The sequence below is a fragment of the Panthera pardus genome, unplaced genomic scaffold (assembly GCF_024362965.1).
Source record: "Panthera pardus isolate Hobbes unplaced genomic scaffold, ASM2436296v1 HiC_scaffold_12, whole genome shotgun sequence".
NCBI lineage: Eukaryota > Metazoa > Chordata > Mammalia > Carnivora > Felidae > Panthera > Panthera pardus.
The window spans coordinates 75,614,130-75,638,022 of NW_026526677.1; the positions used below are offsets into that span (position 1 = coordinate 75,614,130).

The 23,893-nt window shown below is 37.6% G+C and overlaps 1 protein-coding gene across 4 annotated transcripts in view; it reads left to right on the forward strand.

Annotated features, from left to right (window-relative positions):
- The window catches only part of CUNH11orf54 (chromosome unknown C11orf54 homolog), a 22,501-nt gene extending 2,145 nt beyond the window's left edge, over positions 1-20,356 (forward strand). For 3 of the 4 annotated variants that reach the window (XM_019450094.2, XM_019450092.2, XM_019450093.2), the window contains exons 2-9: positions 2,736-2,882; positions 5,786-5,884; positions 9,280-9,353; positions 9,533-9,634; positions 10,590-10,766; positions 11,759-11,908; positions 18,064-18,180; positions 19,146-20,356. In XM_019450094.2, the coding sequence (XP_019305639.1) occupies positions 2,828-2,882; positions 5,786-5,884; positions 9,280-9,353; positions 9,533-9,634; positions 10,590-10,766; positions 11,759-11,908; positions 18,064-18,180; positions 19,146-19,319 (948 nt within the window). In that variant the 5' untranslated portion in view covers positions 2,736-2,827 and the 3' untranslated portion in view covers positions 19,320-20,356. Of the gene's footprint in view, positions 1-1,813; positions 2,087-2,735; positions 2,883-5,785; positions 5,885-9,279; positions 9,354-9,532; positions 9,635-10,589; positions 10,767-11,758; positions 11,909-18,063; positions 18,181-19,145 lie in introns of those variants that run through there. The other variant, XM_019450091.2, reaches the window with a different exon arrangement.
- The last annotated feature ends 3,537 nt before the right edge of the window (positions 20,357-23,893 follow it).

Below are 23,893 nucleotides of genomic sequence, written 5' to 3' on the forward strand. Positions count from 1 at the left end.
GGATAAGAGAGCCCTAGTCCTATCTTCAAAGAGATCGCTGCCTAGCCGGAAGAGACAAAGCAAACAGATGACACCTCTGAGTGCTCTCAAGATGACTGTATGCAAATTCTTCCGTCTGTGAGCTGAGCTGTGTCATTCTATCTCAGGTTAACCTCGGAGTTCTGGCTTTACAGTGGGCTACATTTGATTTTCAATTATTTTTTTTTTAATCTTTCTTTTAATAGCTGGGTGATCTCAAATAATACATTCTCTCTGGCCTATTCCTCTTTTGTAGAATGAGAAATGTATTATCTCTTTGGAGTGAGAGGCTTTGAGAGAATGTAAAGTGGCATATCGTACGTACCTGTTAATATAGCATGCACTCAATAAAAAGTTATCAGCTTGGTTGCTACAGTTGTTCTACCCTGTTAGGCATTGTCTCTGCAGTTCCACTTACCCAACTGCCTTCTGTTTATATTTTTTCCATCTCTAGGCCCTACTGCTGGGCCACTGACTCCCAGCAATGGAATCTGGAGGGTAAATATCCTGTGCTCCCAAAGCTGTCCTCCTAGAGCCACTCTTGAGTTTGTATTAGAACCTTTTTTTTTTTTTAATGTTTATTTATTTTTGAGAGAGAAACAGAGGATCTGAAGTGGGCTCTGTGTGGAAAGCAGAGCTCGAACTCACAAACCATGAGATCATTACCTGAGCCAAAGTCGAACGCTTAACGAAATGAGCCACCCGGGTGCCCCTGTATTAAAACTTTTCTGGAGTTCCTGGGTGGCTCAGTCAGTTAAGCTTCTGACTTCTGCTCAGGTCATGATCGCTCAGTTCGTGAGCTCAAGCCCCACGTCAGGCTCTGTGCTGACAGCTCAGAGCCTGGAGCCTGCTTCAGATTCTGTCCCCCTCTCTCTCTGCCCCTCCCCTGCTCACACTCTGCCTCTTTCTCAAAAATAAACATTAAAAAAAAAAAACCTTTTCTAACCCCTTTCTCTCATCACTCCCAACTCCAACCTCCAGCCCTACCTCCCACATAAACACTTAAACACACACTACCACTGCCTTCTGGGCTGTTGGCTAACCTGAAGTTCTACATTTCCAAACCAATTATTCAGCTGTAGCCTCCTGGGTTTGGACTTTGTTTCTGTTTTGGTGAGGAAAGAAAAACAAACAAACAAAAAAAAAACGACAACAAAAAAAACCCCTGACCTTTTCAAGGTAGCACAAAGTATAAAATCAGGATTATATTTGAATTTAAACTTGTCTTTATTATTCCTACTATAAATAAAAATATCTAGAGTGCTTTTATTTTCCTCATTATAAATATAGTATTGAGCAGATTTTGACATGTTCTTGATTATTACTTGCTGCTTTCTGAAAAAACGTAAGATGTTAACATTTGGAAAATCTAGGTGAAGGTATACAGGAATATCTGTGTGTGTTTTCTGTCCATCTGAAATTAATTTCCAGAGAAAAAGTTAAAATGTCTCATTCCTGAACAATTATAAATTGTTCAACTGAAAAACATGCTTGAGATCATTGAAATATGATTATATAGGACTCAGGGCCCATAATCAACAGTTTATATTTTATTTGGGAGACTAGATTATGCATATAATTAAAGGGTAATAAAAGTTGGTATTTGATGAAGTACTTATGTGAACGTTAAGTCCTACATGTATGCGCTAGCATGTTTGTTGAGGATATGTTGTTTGAAGTCACCACCAAAACCAGAAGCCCAGTTTCTAAGAAACCTGCGAAACTTTGGAAAATTTAAAAAAAAAAAAAAAAAATGGGGGGGGAGGGAGAATTTTTCAAGTGATGTTGAAAGACCACCTTCCACTTACTAAGCAAGCCTGTATCGGAGACTGTTCAGATTAATAATTAATGAGATGTTCCATTAACAATTTTAATGAGAATCTGAATAGTGCTCTTAGAAACACCCTTAAGAATGTTACCAGCATTCTTTGTTGCAGTTGGCCTAGAGCGGGATCCCCTGCCCACCTTACATTATTTTTGCTTGGGTTTTAGGGTTTTTTTTTTTTCCCCTTCATTTTATTTACCTCCCTCTGCTTGCACGCTTCATCACCTCACCTGAACTCTTAAGGTAAGATACTAATCTCTGTGTATATATGTTTCCCTATTGTAAAATATACTTAGCATATATTTTTAAAACATCAAACTATAATCAGGTTAGAATAATTGAACGTTAAAGCTGCTTACCAAGAAAGTATGTTTATTTGTAAGTAAAAGTAATACTTTGAATTTCAGTAGCTACTTGTTTGCAGAATTTTGCACTTTTCTTAGTAATTTAAAATTTCTTTTGTAAAAGTGGTAGTCTAAGAAACTTGTTTAATTTTTAGCCTATATGTCAAATATAGAAGACACAAATTATCTATGAGAGAATTAATTCCTTGAGCATCTATACTGTTATCTCTAACCGTTTAAACAGTTATCTATAAACCTTAAAACCTACTTTTTGCCTCAGGACCTATATTCCTTAGATCAACCATTAGAAAACTACGTGTTAAATTCACATATATGACTAAAGAATCATGTGCCTTCTTGGTTTGGCATTTCCTCTTGTCTATTTTAAGTGTTGACTGTTTAAAGAATCAGTATTAAAAAAGGTTACTTGTGCATTTCTCGCTTGGAATATTAAATACCAGAAGTTGTGATTGCCTTTCTATGAGGATAGAAACCCAAATGCCCTTCTGCCCTTTTTATATAACTGAACTCTTAGTGTTTCTTTCCAGAACAACAGCTGTTCATGCTTCGTTTACGGGGAACTCTTGTGACCATTAGCCTCCCATAGCTTTACGTGTACATCCTTGCACCTCAAGAAGAAATGGCTTGCGCTGAGTATTCTTTTCACGTGCCAAGTCTTGAGGAGCTTGTTGGAGGTAAATACAATAGTACCTGAAGGGTTTTTAAATCATTCTAAGGAAAGCAATTAAAAATAAAAATATTGTAAGACATAATTTATGTGATAGTGTTTTCAATGCAGAGCTCATTTTCCTTTTCGGTGTCTCTCCTGTACTATTTTTTTTTTTTTAATTTTTTAACATTTATTTATTTTTGAGACAGAGAGAGACAGAGCATGAACGGGGGAGGGTCAGAGGGAGGGAGACACAGAATCCGAAACAGGCTCCAGGCTCTGAGCCCTCAGCACAGAGCCCGACGCGGGGCTCGAACCCACGGACAGTGAGATCATGACCTGAGCCGAAGTCGGACGCTTAGCCGACTGAGCCACCCAGGCGCCCCATCTCCTGTACTATTTTTATTGAGAAAGTCCAAACTTATGCCCCTCCAAAAAAAAAAAAAAAAAGTAAACTCACCACTTGAAGATTCTTGTTAAGATACCAACCTTACAGAGTGAAAATGAATATAGTAATCCAATATTTAAGTATGTGTGATGCCCGAAAAGTCACACCGTTTCAGCTTTTTACCAGTTACAATATTCTTTAAGTATAAAATCTGTGGTATATTAACCATGTTCCTAACATTACTACTTTTTCCCCTTCTCCTGATATGATAGACTGCCAATGAACTCGCTTAGATTTCTGTATATATTTTTCTGCATTTCCCCTTGTTCAAATAGGAATTTAAGGCAGCTTCGCAAGATGAATTAGGTGGGGTGACAGATAAGAAAAAGAAAGTAAAAATAGGACTATGAAATGAAGCCAGCAATAGTACTAAGCCAAAACCGTATAGCCTGTCAGAAAGCTAACATTTGATTGATGGCCTCTAGCTTGTATTCTGACGGCGAGTATAAAACCTACCCTTACTGGGGCGCCTGGGTGGCTCAGTCGGTTAAGCGGCCGACTTTGGCTCAGGTCACGATCTCGCGGTCTGTGAGTTCGAGTCCCACGTCAGGCTCTGTGTGGACAGCTCAGAGCCTGGAGCCTGTTTCAGATTCTGTGTCTCCCTCTCTCTCTGACCCTCCCCTGTTCATGCTCTGTCTCTCCCTGTCTCAAAAATAAATAAAACGTTAAAAAAAAGTTTAAATTAAAAAAAAAAATAAATAAATAAATAAAAATAAAACCTACCCTTACTTTTCAAAGTGCACCCATCCTGACAGTTCATCTGTCTTCCTGGTTAAGGTTGAAGTCAAGAAGCGTACTCGGGTTTTGCTTGGTTGTGACTCTCTTCTTCTGACCTTCCTAGTTTTTCCTCAGTTGGATGGCGGCTAACAAATCATCTATATGACTAGTATTCTTTGCCTGTATTATCTTTCTGTAAGTCTTTCTGTCTTCCCTGTTAGGAGAGGACAGCTAGGAATCTTTTCTTTGAGGGCCTTTCTACATCTATCTTCGCTTGTGTGTCTGTGTTTCTATACGTTCTTTCTATATGTACAGGATATTTTCAGTACAAAATAGATTGGAATCTAAGTTTTTTGGCTTGCAATTGATTTTCAATTTTACATAAAGTCCTACAGCAAGAATTTGGTCTCTTTGAAATCGGTAAAAAATAGATTTAACTGTATTTCCACATGCTGAAATATTATAATTTACATATTGATAAGTCTGCTGTCATTAGTTTAGCTAGGGGAATTTTCCAGGCAATTTGGTTTCTGTTTTCATATGGATAAAAGATCTGGTATGGAATGTCTATGTGGCTAGATTTCATGTGACTTCATGTTTTGGAGAGGTTGATTCTACAAAACTTAAACTAATGACTGACACTAATCAGAGAAGTTTTTATGGAAACTTTCCATCCTTAGAAGTACATTGCTCCTAGCATTATAAGTTTGAAATATGTTTCTTTTTTCCCTTTTTGTATTGAGTTACAATATGTCTGCAGTAAAGTGCACTAATCTTAAGTGTACATCTTGATGAATTTTAACATGCTTACACTCATGTCACTACCACCCAGACTGAGATATAAAATACTTCGTCATTCCAGAAGACTCCTTCAGGTATTTAGCCAGTCACTATCTCTACCTAAAGAGGTAACCACCGTTCTGACTTCTGTCACCTTAGATGAGTTGCCCGATTTTGAAGTATGTGTAAGTGAAGTCCAATAAAGTCTTTTGTGTCTTACTCCTTTTGCTCAACGTTTTCTCTTCAAGTGTCCATGAAGTTGTTACATGTAATTGCTTACTGTCTAACAATTTAAATATAGACATTTCAATAGGTCTTTGAAATTCTGTCTGCAAAAGAAAAGTAGTCCTCACCTTAGTGCAGTGTTTAAATCTCTACAGATCTATAGTGATTTTGATGGGGATTATTTGTGTTTAATTCTGTCTTGTGATTAATTGTGTGTTGGTGTCTAATTATATTAATTAATAAGACCTTGTGATTGTGTGTCTAATGTCTAGTTATATTCATTAGTAAGACCATTTCCCTCTTTTTTTTAATGCTTATTTATTTTTGAGAGAGAGAGAAAAAACGCAGGTGGGGGAAGGGAAAAGAGAGAGGGAGACACAGAATCCGAAGCAGGTTCCAGGCTCCAAGCTGTCAGCACAGAGCCCAATGTGGGGCTCAAACCCAAGAACCGTGAAATCATGACTTGAGCCCAAGTCGGACGCTTAGCCAACTGAGCCACCCAAGCGCTCCTCTCTCTCTCTCTCTTTTTTTTCTAATTAAAGTAAGCCCTGCCCAACATGGGGCTTGAACTCATGACCCCAAGATGAAGAGTCCCTTGCTCTACCAACTGAACCAGGCCCCTCCCCTTGCCCTCTCCCTCCCCCGCCTTTTAATTATACAAATTTAGACTGAGAGCGTGATACCCAAAATGTTGAGGGAAGGTTTGCTATATGGTGGCAAATTTTTACCTGATGTTAACCCTTTTCCTTTTCTGTCAGTTCTGCAGAAGGGCCTCAAAGATAACTTTGCTGATGTCCAGGTGTCTGTGGTCGATTGCCCTGATTTGACTAAGGAGCCATTTACCTTTCCTGTAAAAGGTAAACAGTTTTTGCAATTCACTTTTTTCAGTCCCCATCTTCTTCTGAAACTAAAATTATTATGAAGGATTGTCTTAAATTACCTACAAATAAAGGATATTGTCCCAAATTTTAGACTAAATTGTGCTGAATTTCTGTGCAGTTTTCTTAAATTGAGCAAATTTCGTTTTATTCCTTTGTGGGAAAATGCTGTTTTATGCACATATGTTATTTTCACAGGTTCTATCATCGATATTCTGTAGGCTAGAATCCTTGATATCACATGAGAGTTTTGTTTTTTAACTGTTGGAGCAACTGTTAAGGAAATGTCAATTTCGCTGTTTATATTTATTTATTCAAGACCAGAAGGAATCCTGAAAGCCTTGTATTTGAGTCGTCTGTTAAATTCTTATTTGCCAAGTGATCATCCAGCCGATGTTTAAAGTAAGAAGGAAGGGAAAAAATATTGGTTGAGTAAATATAATTTGTATGATAGATAAACACCTATATTTGGTGACTTAATTTTGACAATAACCCTGCAAAGTAAGTGCTCGCCCCAGTCTAGGGATGAGAAGACTGAAGCTCAGAGAGGCTAGGCAAGATCAACAGTAATCATAATCGGGATTCAAATCCAAGTCTATCTGTTCTGAAAGTCTGACCTTCTCCCATTATGTCCTATTGTGATGAGGAATTTGGAGATAAACACTCACACTTCCTTTTGATTATGTTACTGACATAATTATAATTTTTTGTTAAAAAGTAATTTTACACAGAAGTTCTAGACTCTGCTTCTTTCTCGGCCATGAACAGATTTCATTACCCTAAGGAAGCCAAATAATATATTTGGGCTTCAGATATATTAAAATGGAGAGATTTGGCTTTCATTTTCTTTCTGGGTCTTTCCAGCTTCAACAGTCTCTAATTTTAAGTATTCTTGTAAATTCTACATGATCTCACGGCTCGTGAGTTCGAGCCCCACGTTGGGCTCTGTGCTGGGCTCTGGGCTCCAGCTCAGAGCCTGGAGCCTGCTTCATATTTCATATTCTGGGTCCCCCCCCCCCACTCTGCCCTCTCCCACTCATGCAGTCTCTCTCTGTGTCTCAAAATAAATAAACAAACAAGCACTAAGTATACTTGTAAATTCTGGAAGTTTTGTGTACCAGAGGTAATATATTCTCCCCAGTAAATAAGTAGTCAATGAAAGTAAAATTAAAAAATCAGAAAACACAGAAGAGTACAAGGAAAAGGAAAAATGATTCATCTTAATTCTGTCATCCAAAGAGGTTTCTAGATGATAACTTGTAAGCCTTTAAATTGCAACACTACGGAAGCTAGAGATGTACGTTTATATGTATCTTATCTTTTACAAGTGTTAGGTACTTTCTACCTGGTCTGACTGAAGTCACCAATGACTTTGATATGTTTACTAGTATTATTTGGTTTCTCACATATTTCATAGTATTCGGCCATGGCTGCCTGACATTCTGTCTCTCCTTAGTTCTCTCTCCTTTTTCCTTGATTCTTTTGCCTTCTCTTCCTTGGTACCTTTCCGACTTCCATGATATTCTTTCTTCCTCATTTTTCCTAGCTCCTTTCTCTTTCTGGCAGGCTCTTAGATCCTGACATTTTCTGGAATTCTTTCCTCAACCTCTTCTTATTCTGTACAGTCTCTCTGCATTTTTCCATTTACTCCTGTGATTTTAAATTACTGGGTGGATACAAGAACTTGAAATCTGCACATCTCACCTAGGTAGGTCTGTCTTTTTCTTGGCTATATTTGAGTAATTCCAGCTGTCCACAGGACATCCCCACCTATATATGCTAAGGACAACTTGAGGTCAGCATGTCTAAAATTTAGCTCAATCCTTCACCATAGTTGTCTATTCTCCCTTGTCCTCTTTCTTAATCTACTCTTCTCCATCTCTACAGTCCCCATTTTTAGCACATTACTTGTCTTTTCCCAGGACTACTAAAATAGTCCTCTAATGGTTTCTTTAAATTTCAGTATTACTATCACTTACGAGAAAGACTCTTATCCGTGAGTAATTTCTGCTGATCCCATGGAAGAAATTTCTAAAATCCCTAATTATAAATGGGATGTATAAAAATCCTGTACATCTTCCTTCTGCATAGCTAAAGAAATAGCAACGTATGTGTATACTTTATTTTGTGATATTGTTAGTATAAAACTGACAAGACTACTTTTTTTCAAACAAAAAGTAATTATTTTCTACTTTACATTAAAAAAAAAGAAGGTGCCTTTCCCAAGTTGTGTCTAGCTGTACCTGTGATGTTAATTAAAAGTGTCAGTATGGGGCGCCTGGGTGGCTCAGTCGGTTGAGCGTCCGACTTCAGCTCGGGTCATGATCTCACAGTCTGTGAGTTCGAGCCCCGTGTCGGGCTCTGTTCTGACAGCTCAGAGCCCGGGCCTGTTTCAGATTCTGCGTCTCCCTCTCTCTCTGCCCCTCCCCCGTTCATGCTCTGTCTCTCTCTGTCTCAAAAATAAATAAATGTTAAAAAAAAAATTAAAAAAAAAAAATTAAAGTGTCAGTAAAAAAAAAAAAAAAAAGTGTGAGTAGAAAGTTCCCAACGTCTGAAGTTATCTCTAATTACTTGCATTTCTATAAACAACCTTGGGAATAAACAACTTTGACAAGAGGATCTCCCAATATGGATTTGTTTAAATTTTTTTTTTTAATGTTTATTTATTTTTGACCCAGAGAGAGAGACAGAGCATGAGCAGGGGACTGAGCCACCCAGGTGCCCCACCCAATATGGGTTTCTTAAAGAACTAATATTCTACTGGAGCAAAATACATTGTACTAAAGTACAATTTTAGCCAACTCCTTCTCTACCAAAAGCACAGATTTTTTTTTAGTTGTTTTAATGTTTATTTATATTTGAGAGAGAGACAGAGACAGAGCACAAGAGGGGGAAGGGCAGAGAGAGGGAGACAGAATCCTAAGCAGGCTCCAGACTCTGAGCCACAAGCTGTCTGCACAGAGCCCGACGCAGGGCTCGATCCCACCAGCAGTGAGATCATGACCTGAGCCAAAGTCAGATACTTAACCGACTAAGCCACCCAGGTGCCCCCAAAGCACAGATTTTTAAAGGAATAGGTCATTACAGACTAATTGTAGAATTCTCATCCTATCTGAACTTCGGCTTCAATTCTAGCCCTTGCTCTATTATCAACTTTCCGTTGCCTTTATGCTTGGTAATGACAGTATTAGATATATAAATAGTTAGAATAGGATAGGGATCATAGCAATTTTTGTCTTTCAATCCCTACTATTTGTAAAACTATAAGAATGGAAGAGTTATGTACCCTTTAAATAATAAATAAGTTAGTGCCTTTTGGCATTTTATTCTTAAGTTAGAGGTTTGCCTATTTTTAAAGTTACTTTTTTTTTTAGGCATCTGTGGGAAAACTAGAATTGCAGAAGTAGGAGGTGTGCCTTACTTATTGCCTCTTGCAAATAAAGAAAAAGTAAGTGTACTTTTACTCTTCACATTCACATGAAGATTATTAGAAGTTGAGTTGATTCCTCTTTTTATTATTAGAAGACCCATCGACCAATGTGGCATGGAAGTATTAATGGACTCAGTGGAAAAAAGTACAGATTTGTATAAGTTGTGATTTAAATAATATTTTTTCTTCTTGTATAGGTTTATGATGTAAATAAGATTGCAAAAGAAATGAAGCTTCCTGGAGCTTTTATTCTTGGAGCAGGAGCAGGCCCATTTCAGACTGTTGGGTTCAACTGTGAGGTCAGCATACATATAATTATTTTAATTTATTTTATTATTTTTTTTAATTGTTTTATTATTTTATTATTTTATTTTATTGATTTGACGTTTAGTCTACTTATTTTTCTTTTATTGCCCTACCCGAAAGTCTGCTTTCTGAATGAATTGGTATCCTCTTTCTTTATAGATTTGATATTGTTTGGTACCGATTTGGACTATAGCCTATGCTCCACTATAATGGAGCACCAGCCCCTAATTTCAGATTTTCTAGGGTATGCACTCCATGTTAGATGAGTCTAACATCCTAATGTGGTCTGCTGAGGTCCCTGGATTGTGCAAGATTTTAATCCTTTATCCATCAGAGAATTGCTGCCTTCACTGTAAATCTTTCCTTTTGATATGAAAGCAGCTTTTGATGAGAAGATGAATGGAATATTTAATGATCTCATCAATTCCCTCTTTCAGACTAAATAGCAAGGACCTACCCCAGTGGTATAATGATTATTTACAAAGGATACTATCGATTCCTGTGTGTGTTAGTATATTTACAACATAAAAACACCACGGTCTCTTCCCATCTCTGGACCAGAAAAGTAAAAGACCTCTTAAGTCTGCCCATTCCTTCATCTCTTCAGATGTGACCATTACTCGATAGTCATACAAGGTTCTTTTGTAGAAAGAGTAATATAATTCACCTAGTGTTCAAGATAGAAAAAAAGTCTAAAATTTAAAGCCCAGTTTACAAGGTTTTTGAAACACTGTAAGAAATACTAGACATTTTATAAAATGTTTTTTCAACTTTTTGATGTTTGTAAATCTTCAACATTTTGAATCTAAAATTAAATATTTCATACTTCATGTTTTCTTAATAGGTCCTGAAATAAAATATCTTAAGTCAAGGATCCTCAAGATATTCTCTTCGGATATTGATGCCAGGATTGACTAATTTACTTTTCTTATTTACATTTCTTTTCAGTTTATGCCAATTATTCAAACAGAAAGTGAACACAAATCTCCAGTAAATGGAAGTTACTTTGCCCATGTTAACCCTGCAGATGGAGGGTGCCTGCTCGAGAAATACAGTGAGAAATATCATGATTTTGGGTGTGCATTACTGGCTAATCTTTTTGCCAGTGAGGGCCAACCTGGAAAGGTGATTTTTTGTTCACAAAAACACAGTATTCTCCAGAAGTTCTCAGATAGCTAAAAATTTGAACTTTAACTGCCACAAGTACGGTTTTCTTAAAAGTCAAAACCAGCTGAGCCAAATTTTATTACAGATTCAGAGAGTACTACAAGTAAGTGAAAGTCTTATTTAAAACTGAGGTGAAGAGTACTTAGTAAGCAATACCTTGTTTTCTGAGGAATAAAAGGTAATGCTATTCATGTGCGGAGTGAGTCAAATAGATGAACCACGCAGCTGAAATAGACAGATACTACCTACCTGCAGTTACTATGTAGGTAATTTGTTCATTGCTGATTTTGATCAGACATTGGTTGAGCTAGACAGAAATTGTGGTAGCAAAATATTACATCAAGAAAGAGGTAAAAAAAATTAATGCTTCACCTCGTATTTACTTCCTGTTAGAACATGAAACGATCATTTCAATGTTAGCAGTTGTGAGAACGCTCAGATTTTTAAATAGAGGGAGCTACTTCGGCTACTTTGAGAAGCCAGGTAGTGAAGTAAAAAGACCTAATTAAGTGGAGGTAACACAAGTCCAGAATTTTAAGGGAAAGGAAAAGATGTAATCGCTTTCTCCTCCCTTCTGAATTACCAGAGGTTAACCCCTTTGAGCCAGGAATTCTCAACCTTTTGCCGCCTTGACATGTAAATGATAAGAATCTCTAGAGCTCAGTAGAAGACTTCGCTATAACTCTCTCTGTCCAAGAAAACATGAATAAGACTTGTTAGAGTAAATGATAACTCATCATACACACACACACGCACACACGCACACACGCACGCACGCTATGTATTGTTGATCAAGACAGGATTGAGACATCTCGCTCAACTCCTATGTGTGTGCTCCAAGCAAACAAGTGACTGCTTCATGGCATTAGATTATATGTTTCATTTTGATAGTTATTCACATAAAATTTTGCAGCTTAGAGCAATGGAATGCATATTTATGTCCTCTCTAGGTCATTGAGGTGAAAGCCAAAAGAAGAACTGGAAAACTTAACTTTGTGACTTGTATGAGACAGACTCTTGAAAAACATTATGGAGATAAGCCTGTAGGGATGGGAGGTACTTTCGTAATTCAGAAGGGAAAAGCGAAGACTCACATAATGGTAAGAGTCTTTGTGTACATGTATATATGGGTATGTATGTGCACATACTTAAGATCTTGAGATTTTTTAATATACATTGAGAATTCTACCCTTAAAACACCCTGAATGCTTTTACTATGATTGTATTAATTTTACTTATTTATTTATTTATTTGATCCTTTAAGTTTATTTTATTTTGAGAGAAAGAGAGAGCAGGGGAGGGGCAGAGAGAGAGAGGGAGAATTGAGAATCCCAAGCCAGCTCCACGCTCAGTGCAGAGCCCGACACAGGGCTCGATCTCACAAACCGTGAAATTACGACCTGAGTAGAAATCAATAGTTGGACGCTTACCTTGACTGAGCCACCCAGGTGCCCCATGTATTACTTTAAAACTTAAATGACAAACAATACTGTAAATCATACTGTAAGATAATGTCTAACTGGAGTCCTTTCTTTATGTTAATATATTGGAACTTTGTGTTTTTAAGATGTAGATAGATATGAGTATAAGCCTTAGAAATAGATTATCAATTTTTTTTGGATTATCATTTTTATTGCCAGAATCCCAAACTGCATATGTTGACTTTGCTATCTAGATGGTTGTGGTTTTGGGGAAAGGAGTCATTGTGAAAATTATAATCTTATGGGCTAATTATATAAGTTTATAAGACAATAAGGATGGAATACCGTATGAAGCAAGACCCAGGGCATTTTTTTTTTAATTTTTATTTTTTTTAATGTTTATTCTTGAGAGAGAGCGCGTGTGCACACGCGCATGAGTGGGGGAGGGGCAGAGAGAGAGGGAGACACAGAATCTGAAGCAGGCCCCAGGCTCTGAGCTGTCAGCACAGGGCCCAATGTGGGGCTCGAACCCACAAACCATGAGATTATGACCCGAGCTGAAGTCAGACGCTTAACCAACTGAGCCACACAGGCACCCCGAGGTTTTAAAATAATGTTTTGTGGGTGAATGAATGAATCAAGTGTAAAAGTAATTACAACTTAATTTCCTTTTCATTCTGTCACTAAACTCATCAAAAATGTTTGGTTTTAATGTTTTTTATCCTGATAATCTTAAACGGCAAGTCAGCTGATTTTGCAAAGAAAGACACAACATTTACGAAACTACTTAATTTTCCAAATTGTTAAAAACAGAATTGTAGATAAATCTAATTGCAAATACCAAATAATTACAGGAATTTTTAAAACTCAAGTACACAATACTTTATTATTAACTATGGGCATATCTCATTTTATTGTGTTTCACATTATTGCATTCGCAAATACTGCATTTTTCATACATTAGTTGGTGGCAGCACTGCATCAAGCAAGTCTTTTGGCACCAAATTTCCAACAGCATTTGCTCACTTCCCCTCTCTGTGTCACATTTTGGTAATTCTTGCAATATTGCAAACTTTTTCATTGTTCTTACTATATTTGTTATGGCAGTCTGTCATCAGTGATCTTTGAAGTAATAATTGTACTTGCTTTGGGGTGCTACAAATGGCACCCGTGTAAGATGGTCACCTTAATAAATGTTGGTCTGTTTTGACTTTTCCACCAACCAGCCCTGTGTCTCTTCCTCTCCTCAGGCCTCCCTATTCCCTGAGACACAACAATATTAAATTTAGGCCAGTTACTAACCCTACAGTGGCCTCTCAGTGTTCAAGTGAAAGGAAGAATCACACGTCTCTCACTTTAAATTAAAAGCTAGACATGATTAAGCTTAGCGAGGCAGGCATGTCAAAAGCCAAGGAAGACCAAAAGCTGGACCTCCCATCCAAATAGCCAAGGTGTGAACGTAAAGGAAGAGTCCTTGATGGAAAATTAGAAGTGTTACTCCAGTGAATCCACAAATGGTAAGAAAGCAAAAATAGCCTTATTGCTGATATGGAGAAAGTTTTAGCGGTCTGGATGGAAGATCAAACAAGCCCTAACATTCCCTTAAGCCAAAGCCTAATCCAGAGCAAAGCCCTTCTTCAATTCTATGAAGGCCGAAACGGGTGAGGGAGCTGCAGAAGAAAAGTTCGAAACTAGCAGAGGTTGGTTCATGAGGTTTAAGAAAAGAAGCCATCTCCATAACATAGCAATGCAAGGTGAAGCAGCAAATGCTGATGTAGAAGCTGCAGCAAGTTATCCTCCAGAGATCTAGCTAAGGTAATTAATGAAGGTGGCTACACGAAACAACAGATTTTCAAGGTAGACAAAACAGCCTTCTATTGGAAGAAGATACCGTCTAGGATTTTCACACCTATAGAGAAGTCAATGCTTTGCTCCAAAGCTGCAAAGGACAGGCTGACTCTTCTGTTAAGGGCTAATGCAGCTTGTGGCTTTAAGTTGAAGCCAGTGCTCATTTACCATCCTGAAAATCCTAGGGTCCTTACGAATTATGCTAAATCTACTCTGCCTGTGCTCTATCAATGGAACAGCAGAGCCCAGACGATAGCACATCCGTTTACAAAATGGGTTACTGAATATTTTTAGCATGCTTTTGACACAAACTGCTCAGAAAAACATATTCCTTGCAAAATATTACTGCTCATTGACAATGCACCTGGTCACCCAAGAGGTCTGATGGAGATGTACAATGAGATTCATGCTTTCATGCCTGCTAACATCGCATCCATTCTGCAACCCATGGATCAAGGAGTAATTTCAGCTTTCAAGTTTTATTATATGAGAAATACATTTCAGGGGCGCCTGGGTGGCTCAGTCGCTTAACCATCTGACTTTGGCTCAGGTCATGATCTCATGGTTCGTGTGTTCAAGCCCCATGTCATGCTCTGTGCTGACAGCTCGGAGCCTGGAGTCTGCTTTGGGTTCTGTGTCTTCCTCTCTCTCTGCCTCTCCCCTGCAGACACTCTGTCTCTCTCTTAGAAATAAATAAACATTAAAAAATTAAAAACAATACATTTCATAAGATTATAGCTTCCATAGACATATGGCAGCTCAGGGAGAAGTCAGTTGAAAACCTAGAAAGGATCACCATTCTAGATGCTATTAAGAACATTTGTGATTCATGAGAAGAGGTCAAAATGTCAGCATAAATAGGAGTTTGGAAGAAGTTGATTACAATTCCCATAGATGACTTCGAGGGGTTCAAGACGTAAGTGGAGGAAGTAACTGCAGAAGTGGTAGAAACAGCAAGAGAACTAGAAGTGGAGCCTGAAGGTGGGGCTAAATTACTGCAATCTCATGATCAAACTTGAACAGATGAGGAGTTGCTTCTTAGGGATGAACAAAAAAAGTGGCTTCTTGAGATGGAATCTGCTGGTGAAGATGCTGTGAAGATTGTTGAAATGACAACAAGGGATTTAGAACATTACATGAACTAAGTTGCTAAAGCAGCTGGAGGGTTTGAGAGGATTGACTCCAATTTTGAAAGTTCTGTGGGTAAAATGCTACAGAACAGCACTGTTCACCACTGTAGCACCCTGATCACTCAACCCTGAGCCATCAACACTGAGGCAAGAGTTTATGCCTTGAAAAAACAAGTTTATGACTTGCTGAAAGCTCAAATGATTGTCAGCGTTTTTTGGCAATAAAGTATTTTTAAATTTAGGTATGTACATTTTTTAAGATATAATGCACACTTGATAGACCACAGTATAATGCAAACATCACTTTTACATGCAATGGGAAACTAAAAAATTCATTTGACTTGCCCCTATTTTATTGCAGTGGTCTGGAACTAAACCCACAATATCTCCAAGGTATGCCTGTAGTTAACCATAATGTGCATTATATCTCTAAAACTTACCCGTCTTGTAACTGAAAAATGTTTGTACCCTTTGACCTTCACCTCATTTTCCCCATTCCCCAGCTCCTGGCAATCACCACTTTATGTGTCTGTTTCTCTAAATTGGACTCCTTAGATTCCAGTAAGTGATACCATGCAGTATTTGTGTGTGGCTTATTTCATTTTAGCATAATGTCCTTCAAGTTCATCCATGTTGTTACATCCATGTTGCAGGATTTCCTTCCTTCCTAAGCCTGGATAACATTCCTTGTATATGTGTGTGTATACATATGTCATAATTTTACATATTTACACACACATATATATAATCAAATCACACATTTATATATATATACATATATATATATTTATATATGTATATGTATATATATATATATATATACACATACACACATACACACACACACACACACACACACACACACACACAGCAGTTTCTTTATCCATTCATCCATTGATAGACCCAGAAGTGGGATTACTGGATCATATGGTTCTATTTTTTGAGGAACCTTCATACTGTTTTCCATAATGATTGCACCGGTTTACATACCTACTAACAGCATACAAGTGTCCCTTTTTCTCCACATCCTTGTCAATACTTGTTATCCCTTGCTTTTTTGATAGCAACCATCCTCACAGGAATGAGGTGATATCTCATGGTTTTGACTTGCATTTCCCTTCCCTGATGATATTGAGCACTTTTTCATATACCTGCTGGCCATTTGTATGTCTTGTTTGGAGAAATGTCTAATTTGGTTCCTTTGCCCATTTTTTAAGTTGGTTGTTTTTTGCTATTGAGTTGTAGGAGTTCCTTGTATATTGTGCATATTAACCCCTTATTGGATAAATATTTTTTCCCATTCTATAGATTGCCTTTTCATTTTGCGGCTTGTTTCCTTTACAGTGCAGACGTTTGTAATTTGATATAGTCCCACTTGTTTATTATTCCTTTTGTTGCCTGTAGTTTTTATGTCATATGCAAGAAATTATGGTGAAAATCCCACGTTCTGAAACTTTTCCCTTAAATTTTCTTCTAAGTTTTATATTTTAGCTCTTACAGCTAGGTCTTTGATCCATTTTGAGTTCTTTTTTTGTACATGTATAAATTAAGGGGCCAACTTCACTCTTTTGCACATGAATATCCAGTTTTCCCAGCACCATTTTTTGAAAAGATAGTCCATTTTCCATTGAATGGTTTTGACACCCTTACTGAAAATTATTTGACCATGGGGCACCTGGGTGGCTCAGTTGGTTAGCATCCGACTTCAGCTCAGGTCATGATCTCACAGTCTGTGAGTTCGAGCCCTGTGTCAGGCTCTGTGCTGACAGCTCAGAGCCCAGAGCCTGTTTCGGATTCTGTGTCTCCCTCTCTCTCTGTCCCTCCCCTGCTCATGCTCTGTCTCTCTCTGTCTCAAAAATAAATAAAAACATTAAAAAAAAATTTAAAAAAAAAGAAAATTATTTGACCATATACGCAAGGGTTTATTTCTGGGATCTCTGTGCTATTCCACTGATTTGTATGTCTGCCTTTATGCCAATGTTACACCGTTTTGATTACTTGTAGTAAGTTTGATAGCAGGAAGTGCTGGGCGTCCAACTTTTCTCTTTTCCCCGAAGATTGGTTTGGCTCTTCAGGGTCCCTTGAGATTCCACATGAATTTTACAATGGATTCTTCTATTTCAGCAAAAAACTTTATTGGGATTTTAATAGGGGTGGCATTAAATCTTTAGATTGCTTTTGGTAGTATTAATATCTTAACAATATTGTTCGATTCATGAACACAGGATATTTCTCCATTTATTGGAGTCTTTTTAAATTTCTTTTTTTTTTTTAATGCTTTATTTTTGAGAGAGAGAGAAAGACAGAGTGCCAGCAGGGGAGGGACAGAGAGAGAGGGAGACACAGAATCCGAAGCAGGCTCCAGGCTCTGAGCCATCAGCACCGAGCCCAACGCAGGGCTCAAACTCACGGAGTCTTCCCAAATTTCTTTTAGCAGTGCTTTGTAGTACAAGTTTTTGTTTGTTTTGTTTTTGCTTCCTTGAATAAGTTTATTTTATTCGTTTTGATGCTTCTACCAACTTCTAATGCCTTGTTTCCCACCCACACACCCCTCGATGTACTGGTAGCAGTAATGAGATTTAAAATTAGGACGAGGATATATTTCCAGGAAAACTGAGAAGCTATGAAAAATAAAAAGATAGTAGTAGGCTCATTCTTTCATTTATTCATTCGTGCATTTTAGCTTATACACTTGATTGGTGATCCTTTTGAAAACTATGGTATATAATTTGTTTTGATTCTAAAAATAGTCAAATGTATAAGAAGGCTTACATTTCTAATGTAATGAAGTTAGATATAATTTACATTTTAATTCTCAATAATATTCTATATATTTAGAATGATCTTTTATTGTAGCCCACAGAATTTTCTTCCTGCCCTTTGAACTCTGATGAGGAGGTGAATAAATGGTTGCACTTTTATGAGATGAAAGCTCCTTTGGTTTGTCTGCCAGTTTTTGTCTCCAGAGACCCAGTAAGTTTATGTCTGTCTTTTATATTGCAGTATAATACAGTGATTATGCTTAGGTTTTAGGATATTCTTTTAAAATTAGGCACTTTCTGAGTTGTCATTTAAGAACTAGGATAGTCTCCAGAATTATCTTGAAAGATGAGGGAGCAGGTGGCTAACGCCCCTATGAGTTAGTTAGGCAGGGCAGATTTTACCTTCGAGCAAATCAAGGCACAGGTATTTTACATGACACCCAAAGTCATGTTATTAAATAGTAGAATCAAGACCATGATTCGGGTCTCTTATCACCTTATTTGTTGCTCATCATACCATTCCTTATATTCTAACACTAGACACTAGAAAAAGATATGAGAGAGACCAATTCAGAGAAAGTAGCTACCGCAATACTGACTTTTGATCCAGCGATTACGTGTCTAGGAATGTATCCTTAAATATATGTGTAAGTATTTAAAATTATTAGTTAAAAGGTTATCCATAATAGCATTACTATAATAGCAGAATTGGACATAATCTAAATGTTAGTTGAGAATGGTGGAATCGGTATGTGTGTACAATAGAATGCCATGTAGGTATAAAAGAAAGCAGAAGCTCTTTTATGATCTAATATACTAAGATCTCAAGCTATATTTTTAAATGAAGAAAAGCAATACTCATCACAGTATGTACAGAGTGCAAATTGGAGTAAAAATTACAAAAGTTAATATTTCTGGAAGGATATATAAGAAACTCCTTACACCGGGTGCCTGCAAGGAAAGGAAGGAAGGAAGTAGTAAAGGCAGAAGATGGAAAGTCACACTTTATGGAATATATCCTTTTTCACTCTTTGAATTTTGAATTAAGTATATATATTGCTTACTTAGAAAATAAAATAAAAACTATTATAACAAATAAAAAGGTCTCCCTGCCCCTTAAACAATTCCTATCCAAGATAATTTAAATACTGACAGATAGCTTGTCTGTTGTCCTAGGGGTTTGATTTGCGATTGGAGCACACCCATTGTTTCAGTCATCATGGAGAAGGTGGACACTACCATTATGACACTACCCCAGACACAGTGGAATATCTTGGATACTTCTTGCCTGCAGAGTTTCTGTATCGCATTGATCAACCAAAAGAGACCCATTCAATTGGGCGAGATTAAATCAAATGGAAAAGAAATAATTAAGGTTAAGTAATCAACTCATTAATTGATACTAATATAAAATCCAATAGAAATGATCTCACGACTTAAATCCCATTGTTTTGGCCATTAACTGAAAGGTATGTTGACCTCTGTACTCTGTATTATCTGATATATCTTAGAGATTATTGGGAACCAACATACATAATGAAAATGTTCATTTTTTTATTCTTTATTCACAGCAAAATCAGTCTTATGTTTATACCTTAAATATAACATGATCAGGAATCATGTGATTATACCTACTATCTACCGGTAATAACTTATATTTGTATAACATTATTAAATTTTTCAAAATACTCTCACAAGTCCTAAGTGGATGTTTCTGGGTATTAGAAAAATCAGTGTTGCAAATGCTGATAGTTATTGAATCTATAGTATTAAATTTTAAAAATCCATTTCAGAAATCAGAGTATACTTTTTTATTTTCGTGGAATAAGGTGGGCAGAGGAAGCAAGTTTCCCCCTTTTGGTGGGGTTGAACCATACTCAGGAGTTCGCAATTTGACTTTCACAAACATTGTCAACTAGGTGGTTAGCCATGATGCCTCCTTTGTTTGGGTTGCCAGTTGGAAGCAGTTTGTATCTTGCTGGCTATTTGCCAGAAGGAAAGGGAAAAGAAACATCCAAATACAACACTGAAGTGGGTATACTTTAATTTATAAGTGAGGCCGTTGGTACACATGACACTGTCCTTTGTGAAATAAAAAATTATACTCTTTTACTGATTGAAATTGTTGACATTATCCTCAGTGTTCTTCTTTAATAATCATTAGCCAGAAATCAACTGTCTAATCGTAATCTTGCTAATGCTAAGCATGTGCAGATTTAGGAGCTCTTTAATAGCAAACACATACTAAATCTTCAAAAAATATTTTTTGATTGTCTTCTTTGGATGTTACCTATAACCTGTCCTGTGAGTAGAAATTTGTAAATGTTATTTTTACAAGAAGCACTAGTTTGAAGCAAAAAATGAATAAAAAGTGTATATTCACAATATGATGTGTCTTTTTAATATCTTGCCTCCAGACAGAAAAAAAAGAGCTTTGTTTACCAGTGTAGCACTAATGCCTTTAATAGTGCCTGGCCAAAGCAGGCACTCAATAAATATTTGTTGAATGAATGAGTGTATAGAAGATTATGTCAGACACTTCACCAGATGCGGGCCTCTATCATTCAATCGTTTATATGGGGGGGGGGGTGGGAAACTAACAGTAAACAAATATGTTATATGACAGGTAGTATTAAGTCCTATGAAGAAAAATAAAACACAGGATGGATTGTAAAAGAGTAGGCTATTTTTTTTAAAGTCAATTTATTTTTGAGAGACAGAAAGAGACAACGTGGGCAGGGGAGGGGCAGAGGGAAAGGGAGAGAGAATCCCGAGCCATGCTGTCATTGCAAAGCCCGAGGTGGGACTCAATCTCACAAACCGTGAGATCATGACCTGAGCCATGACCTGAGCCAAAATCAAGAGTTGGACGCTTAACCGACAGAGCCACACAGGCGCCCCCAAGGAGGATGCTATTTTGTTGAGTCCATCCCACATGAGACAGGATGGACTCATCACCCCAAATTAGGTTTGGGTGTCAAGACTGATAAAGTCACATACACCCCAACAGGGTATGAAAGGATTTGCCGCTTACATAATGAGGCTTTCTGGGGAAAGCAGGACAGCTCCCAAGCAGGTCCAAAAATGGCTGAGAGAACAGAGAAAGGAGCCTGATTTGGGGTTTCTGTGGTAATGAACAGTTAGGGCCAAGGTGATAGTTCCATATGCAGTTTAAATTTCCCACAAGTGTCAAAGAAGGAGGAACCAGGCTTGCTCAAATATGGAGCAGAATGAGAAGAGAGGGGAGTGAGGCCTAACAGCTGTCAGCAGTCAAACATAAAAAGTGGAATTAGTTTCCTTATTACACATTTTATATAGGGAGATCAGAAAAAGACTCTGATAAAGAGACACTTGAGCAAAGACCTGAAAGAAATGAGAAAGTGAGCTATGAAGTTATTTGGAGAAACATCCTTCTTGGCAGATTCAAAGGTCCAGGAATAGGAGGGGATTTGGTATGTTTAAGAAGCAGTAAGAGGCTGGGGCGCCTGGGTGGCTCAGTCGGTTGAGCATCCAACTTCGGCTCAGGTCATGATCTCACAGCTCGTGAGTTTGAGCCCTGTGTCGGACTCTGTGCTGACAGCTCAGAGCCTGGAGCCTGCTTCTGCTTCTGCGTCTCCCTCTCTCTCTGCCCCTAAGGTTTTATGTTAATGCCATGTTTACTTTAAAATTCGAAACGTGACAAGTATGTCCAATATCATCAACTATTGGAGGTTCTAGCCAGGAAAAACAAACAAGAAAGAATAATGACTGAAAAGGAAGACAAACATTTTTGGCAGAAAGCATGATTGATTCTTAGAAAACCCAAGAGAGTTTCTAGTGAAATTACTAGACTGTATTCAAGAAGATTCCAAAGTATAAAATCAATGTATAATAATGCGTTACATTTCTTCATACCAATAAGAAATAGTTAAAAATGTAAATTTGAAAAAGATATCAATTACAATGCTCTCAAAAGTACATAGCAATATTTTCATTTACCAAAAATAATATATAAGCATCATGGAGAACATTACAAAACTGTTGAAAACCTAAAAACATGAAAAATAAATACTTCTATCTAGGAAAATGCAATATCATAGAAGCATCAGAAGCCTTTCTTGTCAAATCTATAAATTCAATTCAATGCCAGTCGAATGCCAGTGGGCCTTTCCATAGAACCAGTTGATTGGAAAATGTATGGGATAGCAAAGGGCCAAGATAAACAAAGGTGATTTTCACGACAACAAGGTCAAGGGTATTTGATATCAAAATTTATAAACTTGTTAAAGTAAGAGTGTGGTTTTGGCACAGTGATGACAATCAAACCAATAGCCTAGAAAATCATTTCCAGTTTCTGTTGAAACCTTTCATCCATTTTCTCCATTTTCATCTAACATTATTGTTCAGTTATTTTAAAGTTCTTGCCTACCATCTCCAATGTTTTGATCATCCATGGATATGTTCCTATTGTTTTAGGTTTTTATTATCAGTCACTCTTGCCTGCCTTTTTACATTTACTGCTATTATATGCTGGTTATTGTGTGTTCAGGTATCTTCCATGGTGAGGGTTTCCATCTTTCTTTTGTTAGGTAGATAAAGTGAGAGACCCATTTCCTCAGTGTAATCAGAGACTGAGCTGGAATAGGGTAGGGCTGCATTTTACTTTTTTAAGTTTATTTATTTACTTAGAGTACCCGTGAGCGAGGGAGGGGCAGAGAGAGAGGGAGAGAGAGAATCCCAAGCAGATTCCGAGCTGTCAGGGTGGAGCCTGACATGGATGGGGCTCAATCCCATGAACCGTGAGACCTGAGCTGAAATCAAGAGTCAGGTACTGAAATCAAAAGTCAGTTGCTTAACTGACTGAGCCACCGAGGCACTCTGGGTTACATTTTAAAGAAGACTCAGGCCACCCCTGCTTATAGCCTGTTATTCCTTGTGTTCTGTGGAGTTTTAATTGAGAGCCTAGCAGATCTCTGTCCCCTCACCCCTTAAGGATGGTTCATCTCTTCCCTTTGGAAGATTTGAGCTCCATGAACCCTCAAAATGTGACAAATATTTTTCATAGAACACTTCTCTTTAAGCAGGACTTAGCCTCATATATATATCTGAGTCTGCAGAAGACTTCACTTTTTTTTTATACTTAGATCTTTAATCCAATTGGAATTTTTATTTATGGTGTGAGATAGGGGAATGTAACTGGATTATTTTCCATATGTGACAGATTGTTGGCCTTGATCCTCCGTTTATCCATATCCCCTTTCCATGTAACTCTGCAGTTTCTGCAACTGAAAAGGCTGAGTGTCCCCTCTCCTATCCTTGACTTTTAGGCTTGGCCATGGGCCATGTGATTGTTAGACATGTAATGCAGGCAAAACCTCTCTCTTGTACCTTGGCCATCACCGTAAGAACACACCCTGAGCGGCCTGCTAGTCCAAGAAGAATGAACGAAAGACACATGGTACAGAGTCATCTGAACGACCCGGAGACCTATATCTTGAAGTAGAACCCACCAGCTGAGCCCAGCCTCAATTCTGATTCTCAGGTGTGTAAGCTAACCCAGATGAGATAGCAGTTGCCAGGGCCAAAAGGCAGAAGTATGAGCACCTTAAAAAGATAAAATGAAAAGTATGGTTAAAACCAAGCACAGTGATGGGCACAAAATTTAAAATAGAGTATTAAAACCTTTTGCAAACTTATGCATAGAGTACAGTGGTTCTCAAACATGAGTGTGCAAAAGAATCACTTGAGCTTGCCAAAAATAGGTTCCTCTCTTGAAAATTCACATTCCCAACACACTCTCGCATATTGTTTCCTTAGAGACTGACACCAGGGAAATCGTATTTTCCTAAACACCTTAGGAAATAATTAAAAAACTTAAATGTATCTTGGTCAGTACAAAACTTGAAAAGCCTCATGATTGACGTGGGGTCGCGAATGGTCAGGGA